Source organism: Miscanthus floridulus, chromosome 1, assembly GCF_019320115.1.
Source record: "Miscanthus floridulus cultivar M001 chromosome 1, ASM1932011v1, whole genome shotgun sequence".
Classification (NCBI taxonomy): Eukaryota; Viridiplantae; Streptophyta; class Magnoliopsida; order Poales; family Poaceae; genus Miscanthus; species Miscanthus floridulus.
This window is the reverse complement of record NC_089580.1, coordinates 187,296,960-187,316,612: the sequence shown is the minus strand read 5'-3', so window position 1 is coordinate 187,316,612 and position 19,653 is coordinate 187,296,960. Positions and strand designations below refer to the sequence as shown.

General features: G+C 48.3%; 2 protein-coding genes across 2 annotated transcripts; one reads left to right on the top strand and one right to left on the bottom strand.

Annotated features, from left to right (window-relative positions):
* Window positions 1–527: 527 nt before the first annotated feature.
* On the top strand, window positions 528–3,190 carry LOC136551419 (E3 ubiquitin-protein ligase Os03g0188200-like). Its single transcript, XM_066542975.1, has one exon. The coding sequence runs from the start codon at window positions 798–800 to the stop codon at window positions 1,869–1,871; it is 1,074 nt and encodes a 357-aa protein (XP_066399072.1). The 5' UTR covers window positions 528–797; the 3' UTR covers window positions 1,872–3,190.
* Window positions 3,191–3,465: 275 nt separating this feature from the next.
* On the bottom strand, window positions 3,466–11,103 carry LOC136551407 (protein DETOXIFICATION 27-like). Its single transcript, XM_066542965.1, is given in 9 exon segments — window positions 3,466–3,847; window positions 4,012–4,098; window positions 4,217–4,306; window positions 4,308–4,336; window positions 4,533–4,771; window positions 4,864–4,920; window positions 5,054–5,140; window positions 5,437–5,978; window positions 10,594–11,103. Coding segments are annotated over 9 exon segments (1,509 nt in total). The 5' UTR covers window positions 10,924–11,103; the 3' UTR covers window positions 3,466–3,799.
* Between the last annotated feature and the right edge of the window lie 8,550 nt (window positions 11,104–19,653).

Genomic DNA, 19,653 nt, shown 5'->3' with positions numbered 1-19,653 from the left:
GTTTTTTTTCTACTCGGAGGGTGATTGATCTCCGTAAGCAAACGCATTATCAAATCGTCAACAAACCACAGCCTCATTCGTTCGTTCGTGGGCATCATCTGAAATCATGCGGCTGTATAGTACGTCACCGGCGAGTTGACCCATTAAACAAGAGAATTATTATGCAGACAAGCAGGTCGGACAAATTGCAGGCACGAATCTCGGGTGCAGATTGGAGAGCAAAGAGCATTCATCACCAGCAGGCCACCACCACCGCACGGTTGCACGCCTGAGCCCCGTGTGGCCGTGTCGCGTGTGTTGGGCTCGATATGGAGCCAGCTCGGTTCGGTTCGGTACAGCCTTAGGCTAACCGGCTAGCTCGGCTCGGCTCGTTAATATTATAAGGTATAGAGGTAGCTTGACTCGACTCGTTATCGAGTTCGAGCTAGCTCGTTTAGCTCACGAGCTACTAAATAAAATATAACATATATATTTATAATATTTATGTTACATTAATTTTAGAAGATGATGTCCACCGTTATACAATCATACATGATTAATATATATTAGGTTCATCAAAAATATCAATCATGCCCATTTATGATTACTTGCCCACCGAAAACTTAAGAAAGTCCGCTGATCAACACGCACGGCGTGGGCGTCCCTGTCTCACGTCGCGTGCGTTACATTGCGCGCCAGCGTAATTACACTTCCGGTTCCTTCAAAACCTCTCTCTCTCTATATTCCCATTCCCCGCAGACAAGGCCAGAAGGTCTCTCCGGCGTCCGGTCGCCCCTTGGCGGAGTCCGGAGGTGGCAATGGCCCGCCGACGTACCGCGCCCCCATTCGCCGTCCTGTTCCTCCTGCTTCTATCCACCGCGGCGCGACCGTCTCAGGCTCAGTCGAGCAACACCACGACTACCCAGCACTCCGCCGTCGGCGGGTTCACGCCGACCACGGTGATCGTGCTCGTGGCCCTCATCTCCGCCTTCGTCATCCTCACCCTCTTCTCCATCTACATCAACCGCTGTGCGCCGACCCGCGCTCCCCCGCCGCGGCGGCCGCCGTCCCGTTACGCTCCTCCGGATCATCATCATGCCGCCGTCCATCCGGAACGCCGCGCGCGCGGCGCCGGCCTCGACAGGGAGGTGGTCGAGTCGTTCCCCACCGCGGTGTACGGCGACGTGAAGGCGCGCGTGGCGGCCAAGTCGGGCCCGCCCCTCGAGTGCGCCGTGTGCCTCGCCGCGTTCGAGGACCGCGACGAGCTCCGGGTGCTCCCCGCCTGCTGCCACGTCTTCCACCCGGATTGCATCGACCCCTGGCTCGCTGGCGCCGTCACGTGCCCGCTCTGCCGCGCCGACCTCACCGTCACCGCGCCTTACACTCCTCCCGCCTCCTCCTCCGAGGGCTACGACATGACTGCGGCGCGCCAGGAGGCGGTGCGAGAAGAGACGGACGACGAGGTGCGAGACGAGGCACGCCTCGTCGCCGCTTTCACGCCCGAGTCCGTCATCAGCTTCGGCGCGGCGCGCCCCCTCGATTTCCACTACCGGCGGACGCAGTCTGCCATGGACGTGCCGGACCGGCACACGCTGCGGCTGCCGGAGCACGTCATGAAGGAGCTCGCCGCGGTCCGCAGGCACCGGCGGGCCGCGAGCCTCGCTAGCTACCCCGACGGCGGTGTGGAGCGGACGCCCGGATGGCTGGCCTCGTTCTGGCGGTCCGTGTCGTGGCAGCGGCCGATCCGGACGGATCCGGACGCCGTCGACGAGCACGGCGGCAGCAAGCGCGTCGTCCCGAATACTGGAACACCGGCAGAAAGACCCAGCGGGTCGGGGGCTCCTACGGACGACAAGGAGAAACCTGACCATGACGCGTTAAACCAGGTCTGATCGATGTACATTTACCTCCGCGTGCATGCTAAGACGATGATCATTGATCGGTGCTGTCCGCCTCCGTCCGAAAAAAAAAGTTCTATCGCTAGCAGCGGCGGCTGACCGGCAAGTGTACAATATAATATAATATAGATATTATACATATGTATTTATAAAGAAAAAAAATACTCACCTGATCATGCCATCACAGAAGCAGCAAGTTAGAAGGCCTAGAAGCGGCCCACGCGGCATGTACGTACATGCCTACATAAATAGTTCACTATTAGTTTTTGGTATTTTATAATCTGAAAGAATTGGAATATAGGATTCCCAAACATCTACGTTCTAAGGCACATATTGCAGCTCGATAGTTTTAGTGAAAGGGTATTTTCTAAAGATCCCAAGGTTACAATTGATTATAATATTGAGAAGTGTTGAAAGGGTATTTTCTACAATGATTTTAGTGAAAACAAAGTTAAGAAATAAGACAGGAGATAGTCTTTTGGATAAGTCTAGTCACTTTCATTGAGCTGGATATTTTCTTTGAAGTTGATGAAAATAATATAAGACATTTATGTCCCTTCAAAAGCGTAAAAAAAAGTCAGAAAAATAGCATTGTAAGTCTCCGATTCTCTTTTATGCCCATATTTCAATTATCGGTATGACTTTTGAACTATTTATACTATATTTAGTGGATGGTTTGAACTTAATCCATGAATTTAAGCCTTATTGTGTTACTTAGTGCATATGTACCGAATTACGTTGTTAATCTTATAATTATTACCGAATTGGTAAAATAGATTTACCGAATTGTATATAAATTTTTTTGGACGACATACCCTAAGCTAAAATCCAAGATTCGCCACTTATTGCTAGTCAAATTTCCTAAATGCTATACTAGAATTCCATTCTTTTCCGAAGGACGACTGGACGAGAGAGTAAGCAGCTGCACCGTTCCTGTTGGAATCAGCATGTCGGATGCTTTCATCTTGGTACTATTGTACATAATAATCTTTTGATCTGGATATGAATGCCTAAAAAAAAATAAGATTATTTTAGCAAGCGATTATGCTCTACGAGTAGGCCATTAACTGTAGCTAGATTTGGTCACTGTAAGTAACCGTGTCCCGCGATTATACAACACAATAAGTTACTTGGAAGTCCTTGATTGCCTCCAGCTGTAACATGAAGTTGTACAATAGATTCCACAGCAGGCACGAGACAGGACGACTGCGAAAAAACAACACCGCCGGTTGCCGGAGCTGTTTCTTTCTTTTCTTTTCTGGCCGGTGCCCGGTGGTCAGAGATAACTGGTGGAAGAATGTATTCCGTCAAAAACAATGGCCGCCATGGTTGTACGCGAGAAGGTCAGCTCCTAGGCGTTTCCTCAAAAAAAAAGGGGGGTCAGCTCCTAGGCGACTTTATCCCGAGCTCATGTGCGATTGCATGACGGCGACCCAAGGTAAGCTCTTCGACAAGGACCAATTCGGTAGCTAAAGGCCTCCCTGAAGTTATGATTGGACCGTCGCTCCGTGCGGATCCAAAATTCCAACGGAATGGCCAAATGGAGGGCTCTCAGCAGACATGTATGCAGGCCGCCACAAGCCGAAAGTGAGAGATATTGTTAGTATTTTTTTAACTGTGGAAACAGATCCATTCGGCATGCTTGTACATTTCTTTTTGATGGGACATGCTTGCACGGTGCTACTGCACAAATACGAGAAATGTTCTCGCGCCTGGTAATACCCGCAAGGCGAGAGAAGGTTACAAAAAAACTGAATGCAACAAGCAAAAGCAACAAAGCCATCAGAGCCATGCCAAGCCCCTCCACCGTCTCCAAGCTGCCCCAGCGATCTGTCTTGTACCGAGGTTTGTCCTGAGCACCTTGCATTGCTTTTCAAAACCCCAGGCTTAAAAATTCACGGGTGCTCAGTCATCTCCTGCCATCACCGAACTTCCGACAGTTTGTCCATGCGCGTGCTCGCGATCATGGCCTGCAAAACGACACCGAGTCCACACCGTTAGCTCTCGACAAACGACAAGCAGCGAACATCTGGTTTATTATCTCTGCAGCAACAATTCTGCAGGCAATATGTTTTTTTAAGTGCAGTTTTTAGCCAAAATAATTAATGTGTGTGTGTGTGTGGCTGTGGCTCACCTCCTTTTCCCAGTCGCAGCGGACTGTCATGATGGCCAGGATGAGCGTCTGGACGGCGGTTCCGCCGATCATGCCCGCCCAGATTCCCTGCAAAAGTTTCGCGCAAAGAATTTAATGTTGGAGCTAGCAGCCTAGCACAGTGGTCATGGTCAAGAGCAAATAAGTGGGCAACGAGTGAGAGGGATGCGGACAGTACGCAACGTACCAGCACGCCAAGGTTGAAGAGCCATCCGAGCAAGATGCCCAAGGGGATGCCGATGAGGTAGTAGGAGCCGATGTTGACGTAGGCCACCATAGGATTGCCAGCCGGAGCCAACGGCCACACCTGAATTCAACAAGACGACGACGACATTGAGCACTTGCTTGGGCCAGTAGGTGCTTGGTACAGCCTACTGGGCCAACAGTCACATGGCTCATGGGCGGGACTAACTGGGCTCCGTTGTGTGATCCGGCCCATGGATGGAACGGAAGTGGTGATTTGGCCCAGTTTTTTGAAGAGAGATGTGGAGCAGCGCGCTGACCTGAGAGGACGGGCTGGATGCTGTTGAGGAGGATGGTGAATGCGAGAAGAACCGAGAGGTTGTCGACGGCGTCCAGGACGACGGAGCTGGAGGTGAAGATGAGCGCGAACTTGTCGTGGAGGCCCATGATCAGCACCCAGAAGAAGAGCCCGATCACCAGCGACGTGATCGACGACACGATGGTCGCGAACCGGGCGCCCTTCCCGTTGCCGGCGCCGAGCTCGTTGGCCACGCGCACTCTGCAACAAGCCATCACCAAATCCATCCCAATATTAATTATCATCGCCTTTTTACGCATGACGTACGTGAGAGGTAAAATAAGAATAATTACCCGGTGCCCGCAAAGAACGCCAATGGAATCATCATCTCCCACCCGTTAATTGTCATGCTACATATAAATAAAACACAAAACATTGTTAGATTAAAACTGGAGCCGCTCGATCGTATCATTCTAGCCAGTGGGTATTTAATTTTGCAGTGGTTGTGAAAAAATAAAACGAAGGATGCTCATAAAACTTTACCATATGGAGAGAGCGTCGACGGCAATAGCTGCATCTTTTAGGTTTCCCGTCAGCAAGACGAGTATCCTGTAGTACCAGTTCTCTAAGCTGCAGACATGCATAAAAAAAAAGGGTCAGCACACGTGATAGGCGGTAGCTGTACGTGTGTTTGCCCATTTGGCTATTCATCACAGAACAACACATGTGCAACTCGCGCTTTCAGTTGCCACATCGTTGCGCTGAAATGGTGTCGCACGCAGCCAGACAGCATGCATGGTGGTAGTGGTACTGCTACGTGCAAGCAACTGTGCAACATGGCACCAAGGACTCGATCCTTCGTAAGTACCAGTAATAAGCAATCATATATAGTTAGTGCATGGATAACAATCTAGCAGTACACGTACCATAGCATGACACCGGACGCGGAGGAGAGCTTGACGAACTCCCACATGCCGGCGAAGGCCTCGAGCGAGAACCCGTGCCACGTGTCGGGGCACCCGCCGCAGGAGACGTAGGCGAAGAGCATGGCGCCGGTGACCCACCATGAGAAGTTGAGCGTGAGCGCGATGCCGGCGAGCCCGAACTGGAACCTGGAGACGAAGAGCCAGCTGACGAAGACGTGGACGGCGAGCGCGACGGCGGAGGCGGCGGCGTTGGCGAAGTTCTTCATCTGGCACTGCAGGAACCGCTGCAGCGGGAAGAGGAAGGCGAAGGAGAAGTGGAGCGGGATGAACCACACGGAGACCCGGCCGGCCATCGCCGACAGCTCCGGGGACTGCCCCGTCAGCAGCAGCACCTCCTCCGCGAAGAAGTACATGGGCAGTAGCAGCACCGCGCACAGGAAGAGCACGATCCAGGAGCGCTGCATGTACACGCCCATCATGTGGAACTTCTTGGCGCCGAACGCCTGCCCGCACAGCGTCTCCAGCGCGCTCGCCATGCCCAGCTGATCCACATTGTCATATCCAGCCATTGTAATTAGTAATTAGTATTAGTTTCCTTAGAATCGAGATGAGATGTTTGCACGTAGTCCATGTGAAATTGGAAAAGCGGACAAGATTGGAATCGGAATTCGGACGTGCCAGAGGAAGTAAGAAAAGTACACAAGCCGTCCCTGAGATAACACGGCGCGAACGAACGCACTGTGGACGTGGAATTCGATAAAGGGTCTATTTGAATAGGGGCATGGCATACTGTTTCAATTCCTGCTTGCCGTGGTCCTTGCCCGTCGAATCGAGTGGCAACTATCCTCCCTGATTACCGAGCACTACGTACTGTACTTTCAGTCCACAACCCCAGGTCTGCCGGCGTTCAGCGAAGTTTAGCTGCACCAATGCAAGCTAGTCACATCTCACGACCTACTCCTACAGCCTATCGGCCTGTTCCATGGTCGGTTTCTGGACTGATAAGCTCGGCCGATGCTGATTTGTTGTGAGAGAAAAATACTGTTGGCTGACTGATAAGCTCTGGCTAAAACCAACCAACGAATTAACAGACTGTATATATAAAAAAAAAATTCACCGATGGCAAAAATTTGTCCTAGTGATAGGATAATGAGTAACGACGATCAACTTTTTTATGCCGAGCCAAAAGTTGAGAACGGGACAAATCATGGCTGCGAGTGGGTCAATCACGACAACGATAGTAACTGATGCGATTCCGAAACAGCGAGGCACGGCGACGGCAACTGTTGGCCACTCGAGTACTCCCTGGACCCACGATTCTAGATCTCTTCTGAGTGACCATTTTTTTTTAAAAAAAAACACAGTTGCAATGAATATTTATTACTAGATTCGCTATTTAATTGAAATGTTTTGATATTAGATCTATTTGGAGTTATGAATAATAGTGATACTATTTTCCTATAGATCCAACCTAAAGTTAACATCAGCTTGTTCGCTTGCTCGTAAACGATCGTAAATTTCCAGTTGGGAACAGTGTTTTTCTCTCACACCAAACCAGCCAGCAGTAAATAATCCACGATCGTTTACGGCCTCCCGAACAGGCTGATTGAGCTTGGGATGCAGTTGGTTTTGAGTGGTCTAGACCTAGAATTACATGCCTACTTTTGGAACGCAGCTTGGGATGCAGTTGGTTTTGAGTGGTCTAGACCTAGAACGCAACTGGTTTTGGAACGGAGGTGGCACGTCCTACAGTCTACCAGTAGTATTTTGCGTACAGAATCCGCGATCATCGGGATTTCAGGTTCCCAGTCGTCTTTCCTTTTTCTGCTGACAGCAAACCTTTCGATCGACCCGATCGACAAATCAGAGGAAAGAACCAACTTCGGTACGCTGCCTGGAAGGATCCCTATCGGAGTACTCCTACTACTGATGTCACTCAAACTGATGTCCAATCCAATGCAAGTAGCCCAGATGGACTCGACCACTCATCCTTCGGTTTTGGCATTACGTTCGCTTCTAGAAATAAAATGCTGTACGCCTGTACTACACGGCTGAAGGAGCTACGAGAGGCCGCTGAGAGTTGCCGAGTTGGCAGTTGCCATGGAAAACACGTAAGGAAACAGCAGTAGTGCACAGTGTCGTCGTTTTGGGCTTTTATTAGGCTACCTTCCAGCTGCTGTAACGATTCCTCTTGTAGACGTTTGTCGTGCGTGCGTACTACTAGCAACAGGTGGACAGCGCGCGGCTAGGCGGCCTTTTGCTGCAATACACGTACATGTGCACCATGTAAGGCAGGTGGTTAGGACACAAGCTACACTTGTAGCTACTACACACAATACACGTACATTATTAGCTAGTACACACAATAAACGTACTAGTGGTACCCATCACGTTCTACCAACGTTGACACTGCTTATCCAACACAAGTCCATGAATCATGCAGAGCAGCGGGTGCATCCCCGAGAATTGAGATGAGAGATGTGCACGCAGTAGATGTGAGAATGGAAAAGAGGACAAGATTGGAATCGGAATTCGTTCGGACGTGACAGAAGAAGCACAAACACAAAGTTCGTAAGCCGTCCCTAAGATGCCAAGGTGTGAACGAAACGAACGCGCTGGACGTGGAATTCGACAAGTGGGGTGGAGAGGAACAGAGGATTCGGATCGAAGGTGGTGGACGCCTGGTGGAGGTGGGTCGTGGCGTTACAAGAAGACACTCCCTGTCCCTGGTCCCTGGTCCCTGGTCCCTGGTCCCTGGTCCCTGCCGTGAGACGTCGATAGGCACGCACTGCAGCAGCACTGCAGCAGCTTTCATCTTTCCTTTGTGCGTGGTGAGGCTGGATCACTGGTGGACTCTGCATGCACACGGACTTGGTGGCTTTTAGCTTTCATTATTCCTTGTCCGTGGTTGGGGACCGATGGATGGAGGCCAATCGGGATCACACAAATCAATTTTCTGTTGCGCTAGAATTCAGTACGTAGGGGCATACTTTTTCTGTTTCTGCTCTACAGTCTGCATGGAACTTGTGCCGTGGTCCTTGTCCGTCGAATACCCCTCCTACTCCCTGATTATTGATCCATTATTGATCATGACAAAGTACCCTAGATCTGCCGTTCGAACAAGTTATAGCTGTACCAATCCAAGCTAGTCACACCTCGCGTGGCAAAACGCCACAACCTCGTTATAGGGTAGGACTATTTATTAATAGTAACAAACTTTATGATGGCAAAATTTTGTCTTAGTGAGATGATAATGATGAGTAACGACACAAATCAGCATTTTGTCGGACCCATCCGCCGCCGAGCCAAAAGTTGAGAAACCGGACAAATCCAGGCCGCGAGAGGTGAATCATGACAGTAATTGATGCAAAATCCAATAGAGGAGGCGCAGCAACGGCAGCTGTTGACCACTCGACTACTCGATCCACGATTTTTTTTAATGCCTCAACTCTTCGAGTACGAGTTATAGTATTTCACACACCAACTCACACCACTATACGCACACAAATACGCACCCCAGTATATAAGCTAGACCTACACCTACACGAAGATGCTGCACATGGCTGAGAGATATCCGAAGCCTTCCAGGCTTCGTACGTGGCGGACACGTCACTCTAACCATTGTGGTGCATCCACACGTGAAGCTACAGATACCCAGGACCTGCAAATTTATTATTAGGGAAAAACCCCATGAGGCACGCGAGTGTCGATCCCTGGGATCGAACTCACGCCCGGCCGCTGGCACACCTGGCAAGCGAGCCAACCGAGCTACTGCTCGGTCCTCCTCGATCCATGATTCTAATATAGTACTACTCTCTAGCCAGAATAAATACACCTATGGCATCCAAATTTTATACAGACATTCAAATTTTATTTCATACTACTAATATGTAACTTTTTGATCATGGGTGACCTAACACTTGTAGACTTTGTTACTTTCTCTATTTCTAAATTACAATTATTAAATGTCACTGTAACTTTAGATAAAAACCATATACTTATATGTTTTTTAGAAAAGAACGGTTTTACTAGAAGAAAAACTGAATTACAAACACAAAACTAGGTTAGTCATTGGGGTCCGCAACTACCTGGGCGCGGAGCCACCTCCCGGCCAACCCTGGGCGACCGACCGGGCTTGTCAACGAAGTTTAAAAGAAAATTTTCTTTGTATTATAGAAGAATGCTATAATTTGTTAGATTAAAATTTTGTACGACGAGGATTGCTCACGCTCATAAAAGCTTCTGGCTCCGCCACCGTATATACGTATGAATTTTATAGTGGCATATTAATCTCTTCAACACATAAGCACTCTATTCGTTTACCTAATATTACACTGCATTAATTTGGGATGCAACCGGTTTTGGAACGGAGGTATGTAGCACGTATTTTGAGTTTCAGTCAATCAATCTTTCCTTTTTTTTCTTCTTCTTCTGACAGCTGACCTTTGGACCCGCTCAAGAAATAAGAGGAGAGAACAAAATTTCTACACGTACTGTACGCTGTCTGGAAGCGAAAGGATCCCTATCTTATCACCCAAATTAAGTACTGCCAAACCGATGTCCAATCCAAGTAGCACAGATGGATCGGAGTCGACCACTCATCCTTGTTCGGCTTCACATGACTGTACGTCCGCAAAGTACCTCTCGTGCTCTAGCATTTCTAGAGCGTGTGGCTGAAGGAATTACGAGAGGGCAAGCGCGCGCATTCATTCGTTGAGCTGCTGCTGAGTTGCCACTAGGAGCTAGTTGCCACAGGAGAACGTAAACAGCCGTATCGTTTTGGGCTTTGGCTACCTTCCAAAACTGCTGTAACCAACCTACGGTCGGTTTCCTCCTATAGACGACATTTACGCTGTGCGTACTTATAGCAACAGGGCAGTTGGGATTGGGGCAGGTTATTATATACAGTATAGCTAGTACACGATACACGTACATTACCTCACGTGCACGTAGTACAGAAAATAGCAGGACCGGCCGGAACGCATTATTGTCACGACTCAGGAGCCAAATTAAACGGAGGGTCTATTCGCTTATTAGTATTTTTTTTCTCTCGATCAAACAGCTTCGACCGGTTTATCGGCCGGCTTTCCAGCTCCACAGGCCTGGAGCTTCGGTCTCGATGGAGGGAGGGGAGGGAGGGAGCGTGTGCGTGCGTACCATGAGGCCGAAGTTGAAGCCGACGACGACGGTGTTGGCGATGGAGATGGCGGCGAGCTCGAGGTCGCCGAGGTGTCCCGCGAAGGCCTGCGTGATGACGTTCATGCTGTAGGTGACGACGCGGCTGAAGATGGCCGGCGCCACGATGTCCCACAGCTTCCTCGACTCCTCCCATACCCGCGCCCAGAGCTGCTGCTTATTGCCGCCCTCGCCCTCGCCGCCGTGGTGGTTGTGTTGAGCCACCACCTGCCACTCCTCCTTCACGCTGGCGTCCAGCAGCGCCACCCGGCACGCCTCCTCGTCCGCTCGCTCGGCCGTGCTGCTGGCCATCGTCGTCGTGTTCGTGTGATTGGTTTCCGCCCAGGCGGCCCCTCTCCCTCCCTCTCTCCAAATGTTTCTGGAGATGAAGATTGCTATCTAGCTCGATCTCCTAATGCTTTTAGTTTTAGGGGAGGGAGGAGGAGGAGGAGGTGTCCTGTCTGGCTTTCTCTCCGCCAGATTGAAGCCAGCGAGACCGGCTTTTAATAGGCAGGGCGTTCGGAGTTGCGTAGCTGTGTTGGCGAGTCCAGGGCCAGGCGCAGGCAGCTAGCGTACGTCAGCGACGACGGAAGGGTATGATGGGCCTGCACGGGCCGCGCGCGTGCGTTTCGATCGGCACGTGTTTGTTGGTGCCGAGTTGGCGACTGGCGAGAGCTGCTCGAGCGCGTTTCGTTGCCGAGGGACAACTGAGCCGCCGAGTCCATCATCACCCTCCTAGCAGCCGCAGCCCTAAAATAAAGGATCCGCCTACCGAACGCAAATTCTTCTTCGCACCAGTGACGCGCGCGCCCCACGCCCGGTTTACGCGTCCAAGCATGCATCAAGGCTCCAGGTCCAGGAGCCGCATGTCCCACGAGACTAGCCCAGCTCGCCTTGCGCCGAGTCAGCGAAAGACCAGATCCATCATGGGCTTGGGTTCACCGACACCCTGCACATTCCTAATTTAAGTCCAGAAGAATAGTACGTACTATTTATGTATCACTATGATTACAACAACACTTTTCCCCTATATTTTTAAGAAGAGACACGGGTTTTTAACACCAACTCTATCCATCCTATACACGATGCTAATCAGGTCTCAGACGTATATATATTTTTTATTTGACGCAAGCTCTAATAGGGGGATTAGGGATGCGCGCGTGCAGTGCAGTACCCTGCTGCGAGCCTACGGCACAATAGTACGTCCTGCTGCATATGACCATACTCGCCCACGGGCCGGGACTCTTCCCAACGCGCGTGCGCTCGCAGCGCTGCTGGCGCACACGCCTGTCCCTTACATTGTTCATCTTCTTCCCCCGTCCAGCCCCTCCCCCGCCCACCTCGACCACCTCTCCGTCCACCAACCACCTCTACTAGACGAACTCACCCTCCCCTAATTTCACCGGAGCTCGCCCCCCTACTCTGCCCAACCGTTTATCCTACCCTGCCCGGCTCGGCGGCGGCGCCGCCGCCACCGCCGTGTCGCCGCTGCCTCGCTCACCGCCAGCCAACCCACCACTGCCACCGTCTCACGCTCACCGCCAGACAAGTAGATCAAGGACATGATCAAGAAGTTGGGCATGAGTGATAGTAAAGTTATTAGTACACCAATGGGAACCAATAACAACTTGGATAGTGATGCAAGTGGAAATATGGTGGATCAAAAATTGTATCGGTCTATGATTGGAAGCATACTCTATGTGACCGCATCAAGGCCGGATGTCATGTTTAGTGTATGCATGTGTGCAAGATTTAAGCCTTACCAAGAGAAAGTCATTTGAAGGCTACTAAGAGAATATTGATGTACTTGAAGCATACATAAAATGTTGGTTTGTGGTATCCTAAAGGAGCAAAGTTTGAGCTAGTTGGTTACTCCGACTCGGATTATGCGGGATGCAAGGTTGAAAGGAAGAGCACCTCGGGCACATGTCAATTGTTGGGAAGATCACTTGTTTCATGGTCATCAAAGAAGTAAAATAGTGTTGCATTATCAACCGCCGAAGCCGAATACATATCTGCCGGTAGTTGTTGTGCATAAATACTTTGGATGAAGGTCACTTTGAGTGACTTTGTAATCAAGTTCAAGAAAGTGCCATTGCTATGTGACAATGAGAGTGCAATCAAGTTGACCAACAATCCGGTTCAACATGCAAGAACAAAGAACATTGATGTCCACCACCATTTCATAAGAGATCACCAACAAAAAGGGGACATTTGCATTAAAAGTGTAGGCACCGAAGATCAACTTGTCGATATATTCACTAAGCCATTGGATGAGAAAAGGTTTTGCAAGCTAAGGAATGAGTTGAACATATTGGATTTCTCAAATATGTGTTGATGCACCCCCCCACTTATATGACATGCCTCTTCTTTGAGCAATCCAAGGTAAAAGTTGATTGGCATGGCATACATCCTTGCTAAGGACATGTTTAGTGCATCTAGACATATTTCACATTTAATCGGCTCATTCATGAAAAACAAATAAATTTGATGATTATATGGTACCACTATTGCTACTATGCTTATTTTTGATCTAGTGGTAGCATATGACATGTTTGTGGGCTTGTAAACCTAGCATTTAATCTAGAAAATGAGCTATAAGTGTTTAACTCAATATGGTACAAGATAACTCTTATTTGGAGGTGTGAAGAAGCTTGTCCTTGGATCAAACCGAGTTAAATATTTTGGTAAATAATCTAGATTGGACCAAATTTAGGAAAATGGTCCTCACCCCATTGATTGACATTGATAATCTCAACCTATCTACATTTTGAACCTTTGTGGTCATTGATGACAAAAGGAGAGAAATAGTGTACAAAGATAGTGAAAAGACAACAAAAGGAAGAATTTGATATAGGGGGAGAAATATGACAAAGGAAAGGGATCAATTAAAACTTTGAGCACACAAGTAGGAGGAGCAAGCTTATGAACTTGTATGGTGCATTTAAATGTGCATTTTATATGTTTGCTTGCATAGCACAAGTTTTAAATTTCAATATTCATACTTGTGTGGTGTATGCTAGTTGTAGGTTTGAATGATGAAATAAAAATCTAGCATGCATAGGTTATCTAGTGATTTCATTTCCAAAGTGTTTTCAAGTGGTATTGAGCTAACCTATAGTGCTAAGGATGGTATAATAGTGCACTCCGATTGGTATCAGCGCTTTAAAGGTCCATCTTTTATACTTTAGCATCATTGGGTAGACATTGTCTCCTATATTTCCTATCTAAGCATATGTGCAAGCTACAATCTAAACATTTAGCACATATGTAGGGGGAGCAATTGCTGCCATTTGGAGTTCATGAAACTTGTCCATATCCTTTTACACATGGTAAATATGCTTGGATAAGCAACATGGATTCAATTGAATTTTAATTCATATCTTTGTGAAAAGGGTTGTCATCAATTACCAAAAAGGGAGAGATTGAAAGCTCTAGTTTAGTTTTGATGAATTAATGAAATCCCTAAGTGCTAACCTAGTTTATCAAGTGATCATAACATAGGTAGCACATTCCAAGTGATGAAGCAAATGAAGATCATGACATGATGATGATGATGCCATGGTGATGATCAAGTGCTTGGACTTGAAAAGAAGAAAGAGAAAAACAAAAGGCTCAAGGCAAATGTATAAATGGTAGGAGCCATTTTGTTTTGGTGATCGAGACACTTAGTAAGTGTGATCACATTTAGGATCGATAGCCGTACTATTAAAGAGGGGTGAAACTCGTATCGAAATGCGGTTATCAAAGTGCCACTAGATGCTCTAACTCATTGCATATGCGTTTAGGATATAGTGGAGTGCTAACACCCTTGAAAATGTTTGTGAAAATATGTTAACACATGTGCACAAGGTGATACACTTGGTGGTTGACATATTTGAGCAAGGGTTAGGAACTTCACCGGCGGAGTGTCCGCTCGTAGAGTGCGGGCAGTCCGATGGTGCCACCGGCGCCCTAGAAAGAAAAGATAGAGGTCACTATATGTGATCGAACGTTGGTCTCGGTTGAACCGATGCGTCCGGTCAGTGGCAGTAGAGGGCGCGTAGCGTCGGTCTCTGACCGGACATTGGGTCACTCAGTGACCGGACGCTGGAGGGCTACGTCCGGTCCTGCCAATGTGGCAGTGCACAGAGGAGACGCCGAGTGACTGGACACTGGGTGAGTCTAGTCGAGTATGACCGGACAGGTCCGGTCGTGAAAAATCATTTCTAGGATGCTTACTGGAAACGACCAGACGCTGGAGTTCAGCGTCCGGTCACTTTGAGCTGTTGCGTCTAGTCGTCACTTGACCATTGAGATTGGGCGATCAACATTTGAAGAGATAGGGACACGTGGCACTGCATAGCGTGACCGGACGCTGAGGTCCAGCATCCGGTCAATATGACCGGAGCGTTCGGTCACCCCATGTTGTGCCTAGTGAAGAGGTACAACGGCTCTATTTCGTGGGGCTTCTATTTAAGCCACATGGCCGGCTCAAGCTCACTCTCTTAGGCCATCTACATTGACATAGCAACCTTGTGAGCTTAGCCAAAGCCCTCTCACTCATCTCCATCATAGATTCAACATCTTTGTGAGATTGGGAGAGAATCCAAGTGCATTGCTTGAGTGTTTGCATCTAGAGGACACTTGGTGTTCGTGTTTCAGCTGCGGGGTTCGTTTGTTACTCTTAGTGGTTGCCACCACCTAGATGGCTTGGAGCAGCGAGGATCGTCGAGCGGAGAGTGGTGATTATCTCCGGCTCCGATCGTGGTGATTGTGAGGGGTTCTTGACCTTTCCCGGTGGAGAGCCAAAAGGTACTCTAGTGGATTGCTCGTGGCTTATGTGATCCTTATCTTGTGTTGGTTGTGCGGCACCCTATTGAGAGTTTGGCATGTGAAGCCAATTAGCACGTGAACCTCCAAGTGAGTGAATCGCCACAACGAAAGAGTAGCTTGTCGGCTAGCAAGTGAACCTCAGGTAAAAAATCATTGTGTTCATCATTTGATTTCAAGGTGATTGGTCTTCATTGGTATTTATTCTTTTGATTGATTGGCTCCTTTTCTCGACACGACGGTATAAACTAATTTGCTCATTCTCTTTACTTTACCATAAACTAGTTGTCAAGCTCTTTAGTGTAGCTAGTTGTGAGAGCTTGTTAGTTTGATTAGTGTGGCTCTTTAGTTAGCCTTTGAGAGCACATTAACTTAGTGTAGTGTCAAAGCTTTTGTGTGGATAGAAACTATATAAACTAGAATTGTGGTAGGTGGCTTGCTATTTTAGTAGGCTAGCGCAACACTTGCTTCGCCTCATAAATATCTAACCGGTTTGTTAAGTGTTGTTGTAGAAATTTTTAATAGGCTATTCACCCCCCTCTAGCCATTAGGACCTTTCACTCATTCACCTGCCTCGGACGACGGAGACCTCGCCGTCGATCGCTCCGCTGTAATACTCTCGGTGTTACACCCTAAACCAACTACTAAATCGTGTCACGAGCATCATGTTTGTGTAATAATGCATGTGATAGAAGGTGTTGATAAGTTTCTTGTAGCCTAAAATAATCAATAAAAATGTTAAATTAATGTTGATGCAATAGCTCATGTATATCAAGTAGGGTTTAAAAGCAATTTTTATTAAGCAAAAATACTATAGAACATGTGTGTGATACTTAAATAAAGTTGGGAGTGCAAACTTTGTAGATGACAATAAAATACTTGCCTGTTGAAAAATAATATTGCTTAGTAATATTTTCAATAGCTTAGAAATGCAATTTGAAATAGAATTCAACTAAAAACTTAGAAATTTTAAGCTTGTGTATAGCTGGACATTGCCAAGTTTAGCAATTTATTTAGAGAGATTGGGTTAAAGGGTGATGCAGTGTTTTAGCTTAGCTGAGCAGCCTCATGTATCAGTTTGATCGTGGTGAAGTTGGTTTTGGTTTAGAGGCAATGGTTTAGTGGTAGTTCGCTGCTTTTTAAATCCATGCACAACACATTCTCGGGCTAGCCCTCTGGGCTGAGCAGCAGTCACCAGGCCAGTGAGGGCACGCCGTCTGTGGCGATGGCGTGCTCTGCGTGCTCATGCGCGCTTGCCGTGCTTGACCGGCCTTGTCGCCCACGGCGTGGCGTTGGCCGGCCCCGGCCCAGCTGACAGTCGCTGCTGCTGCCACGCTGCAGTGCTTTGTGCCGCTGCCGCTGTGCTGTCCCGCTATTGCTGCTGCCGCTGGTGCTGCTACTGCCCCCGTGCCCACGCCGCGTCGACGCCACTGCCGCTACTGTCGCATCGCGACTCTACGTGCCTACTGCTACATGCGCTGCATCGTTGCCCTACTTTGGTGCTGCGTGCACAAGGCCGTGTCACTATCACCTTGCCATTTATGGCACTGCGGCGCGCGGGTCACATCGGCAGCGAGCGCGTGGCCACTGGCTGTGCACCAGGCCAGGCTTGGCCGCCACTGCTCCGCATCGTGTGCATGTATTGCCAAGTCGTGCACAGGACTACACTCTGCCTTCTCTATCACCTCGCCTCACCCTATAGCGTGTTCACAGCCGCTCACCTCACCTACCCCACTTTGGCTCATACCACCCCTTGTCGCATCGCGACGCCACGCTATCGCGTACACATGACAGCACAGACACTCCTAAAGGCTCCACCATGAGCATTGACCACGCAACCCCTGCACTCCCTCGTGAGGTTATGTCCTTGTGCTGCCATGCCTTGTCGTGTCTTGGCTGGTCCACAACGTAGCAGCGGCCGCACACCATTCCTTCCTTTCAAATTCACCAGCTCAGGCTTTGCAGCGCAATTCCCCGCACCAGTGGGTGGCATGGGTAGTCAGCTACGCGCCCTGTTCTCCTCAAGCCCAGCCGGTCACTACTGAGTGACAACTTGGCATTTTGCTCGCCGCCGGCCATGGGCGCCGCCGAATCAGTAGGTTGGGGGGTAAGGCATGTAGGAGTGGTACCAGTTCGATTGCTCGTAACCCTGCACTCGCCTTGACTCCCTCTATTCGATGCTCACACTATTTTGGCTAGAAAACTCATCGGCGACTGTGGTGACGCGCCGGTGTCCATTGCAGAGCACTGCCGTCCCACTCAGTCGCACGTGGCCAGACCGCCACTGCGCTTCCCAGCTTCAACCGTCAGTAGTGTGTACACCATGGTGAGCTACGGATGCTTCTCCGCCATCTCTACCCTGTCGTGAGGGCGTAGGCTCGCCGGAACAGTCGCGTCTCTGGGTTCCTAACCATCGCCCATCCTTGCGCGTTTAGATGTAAATGGTGGTCGACCCCTTACTTCCGTTGTAGCAAGCCTAGTTGACCTGACATAACCGCCGTCACCGCCGATGTGCCGCGCCGCCGCGCAAGGGTACGTCGAGGACCACCCCGTTGCAAAGGCAACACCTTCTAGGGTCTTTAATGCAAAGCGTGAGTCTATAGTAATAGTGTTCCGTTGCTCCGCGTGTTTATTCAAAAACCTGAGCCTTGTTTTGCAAAACACGAGTGCGCCAGGGCGGCCCCAGCCTTGGGCCGTTGCCGGGCCAAAATGATCGCTACCGGCCCTTTTCCTTTTCTAAGCATTTTCTAATTTAGCTTCTAAGATAAATTTGTAAAATCAATATAAAATTGTGTAGTTAACCAAAAATTATGAAACAAATTTTGTTAGGTTCCTAAAATTATGCACTATCTTCTAGTATATTTGGTTCACATAGTTTTGTAATATTTCTAGGAGTTATTTAATTAATTTAAGATGCTTAATATTGTAAGATATAAACTTGTAGAAATTTTTGTGATGATAGTGTTGGCTCTGAAACTTTTACTAGTAAATTCCTAACATTATTAGGTGCTCACTGTAATTTTTATAGCTCCATAATAATTAGTTTGCTAGATAGCTAAATGAGCCCTAATTCAAAAATATATGTTTAATCAATAAAATGCCGAAACACCTTAAGAGTTTAGGACTAAAACACTTGTTGGGAAACTGAAGTCTTATTTGACGAAGTGTATACAGTAGACTAGCACGTTAGTTGTTAAAGTTAGCTTGTTAGCTTGCGGAGCGTAATTGTATTTTAGAGTTACTGTTATAGTTGATTAAATATGTCTCTACGTTGCATCCACGTATATTATAATAGGAACAACGATGGATCATGGAGTCGACCGAGGTAGCGGAGAAGATGGTGCCTTGATGATCGTGTCACCGTGATGGAATGCTAACTTTTAGTTATATCTTACCCAGGCAAGCCCCGGTGCGTAACCCCTATTATTCTGTACTTTATCTTATGCTTGTGCATTAAGTTTTAAGGAGTTGAATGAAAACCACTTGCATATATATATATATCCTTATCCTATGAGTCCTACTAGTATATCAGGATCATGTAGATTGCTATGTTATAGGATCCCACAGAAGTCGAGTGATTACCTGTCACTCGTGAGAGATAGAAAGATATTATTGTTGTTATTATATTATTATCACATGGAATATATATGAATGATAATTGAAGACCGGGCGGAATGGTACTTGGATCCGGACTTGGTTAGGCATTCGAGCGATGCTTGGGTTGCACTTATTCCGCCTAGTGTCGATTAAAGACCGTCCGTTGCTGTGGATTTTAGTCAGGTCATAGACTTATTATCCTGAGCACATACTTGCTTATGGGAGCGGAAATGCTCATTGCTATCTTGTCGTGGGTTCCGGCTTTTTTCGAACCGACTGATTGGAGGCGGGGATGGTGGAGGTCTAAGCACCACACTGAGTCCGACACTCAGGTGTGGGGGCTTGGAGTCCAAGTTTAGACGGTGATCTAGATTCTTGACAGGAGAGTGGTGGGTTGGTCTTGCTTATACCTGGGGTACAAGAGGGGCGTGTGTTTCGGGGTACCCAGCTGGGATACATTGATTCGTGAATCGCCGTGTGATACGGTACGACTTGTCTACGATCTAGCACCATAGTAAGAACTAAAATATGAAAGATGGTAAAATGGTTTTGATTGCTTACCACCTGCTTGAAAGTAGCACATGTGCTTATATAGAATGGTTAGTTAATGAACTAATGATGACTACTAATGAA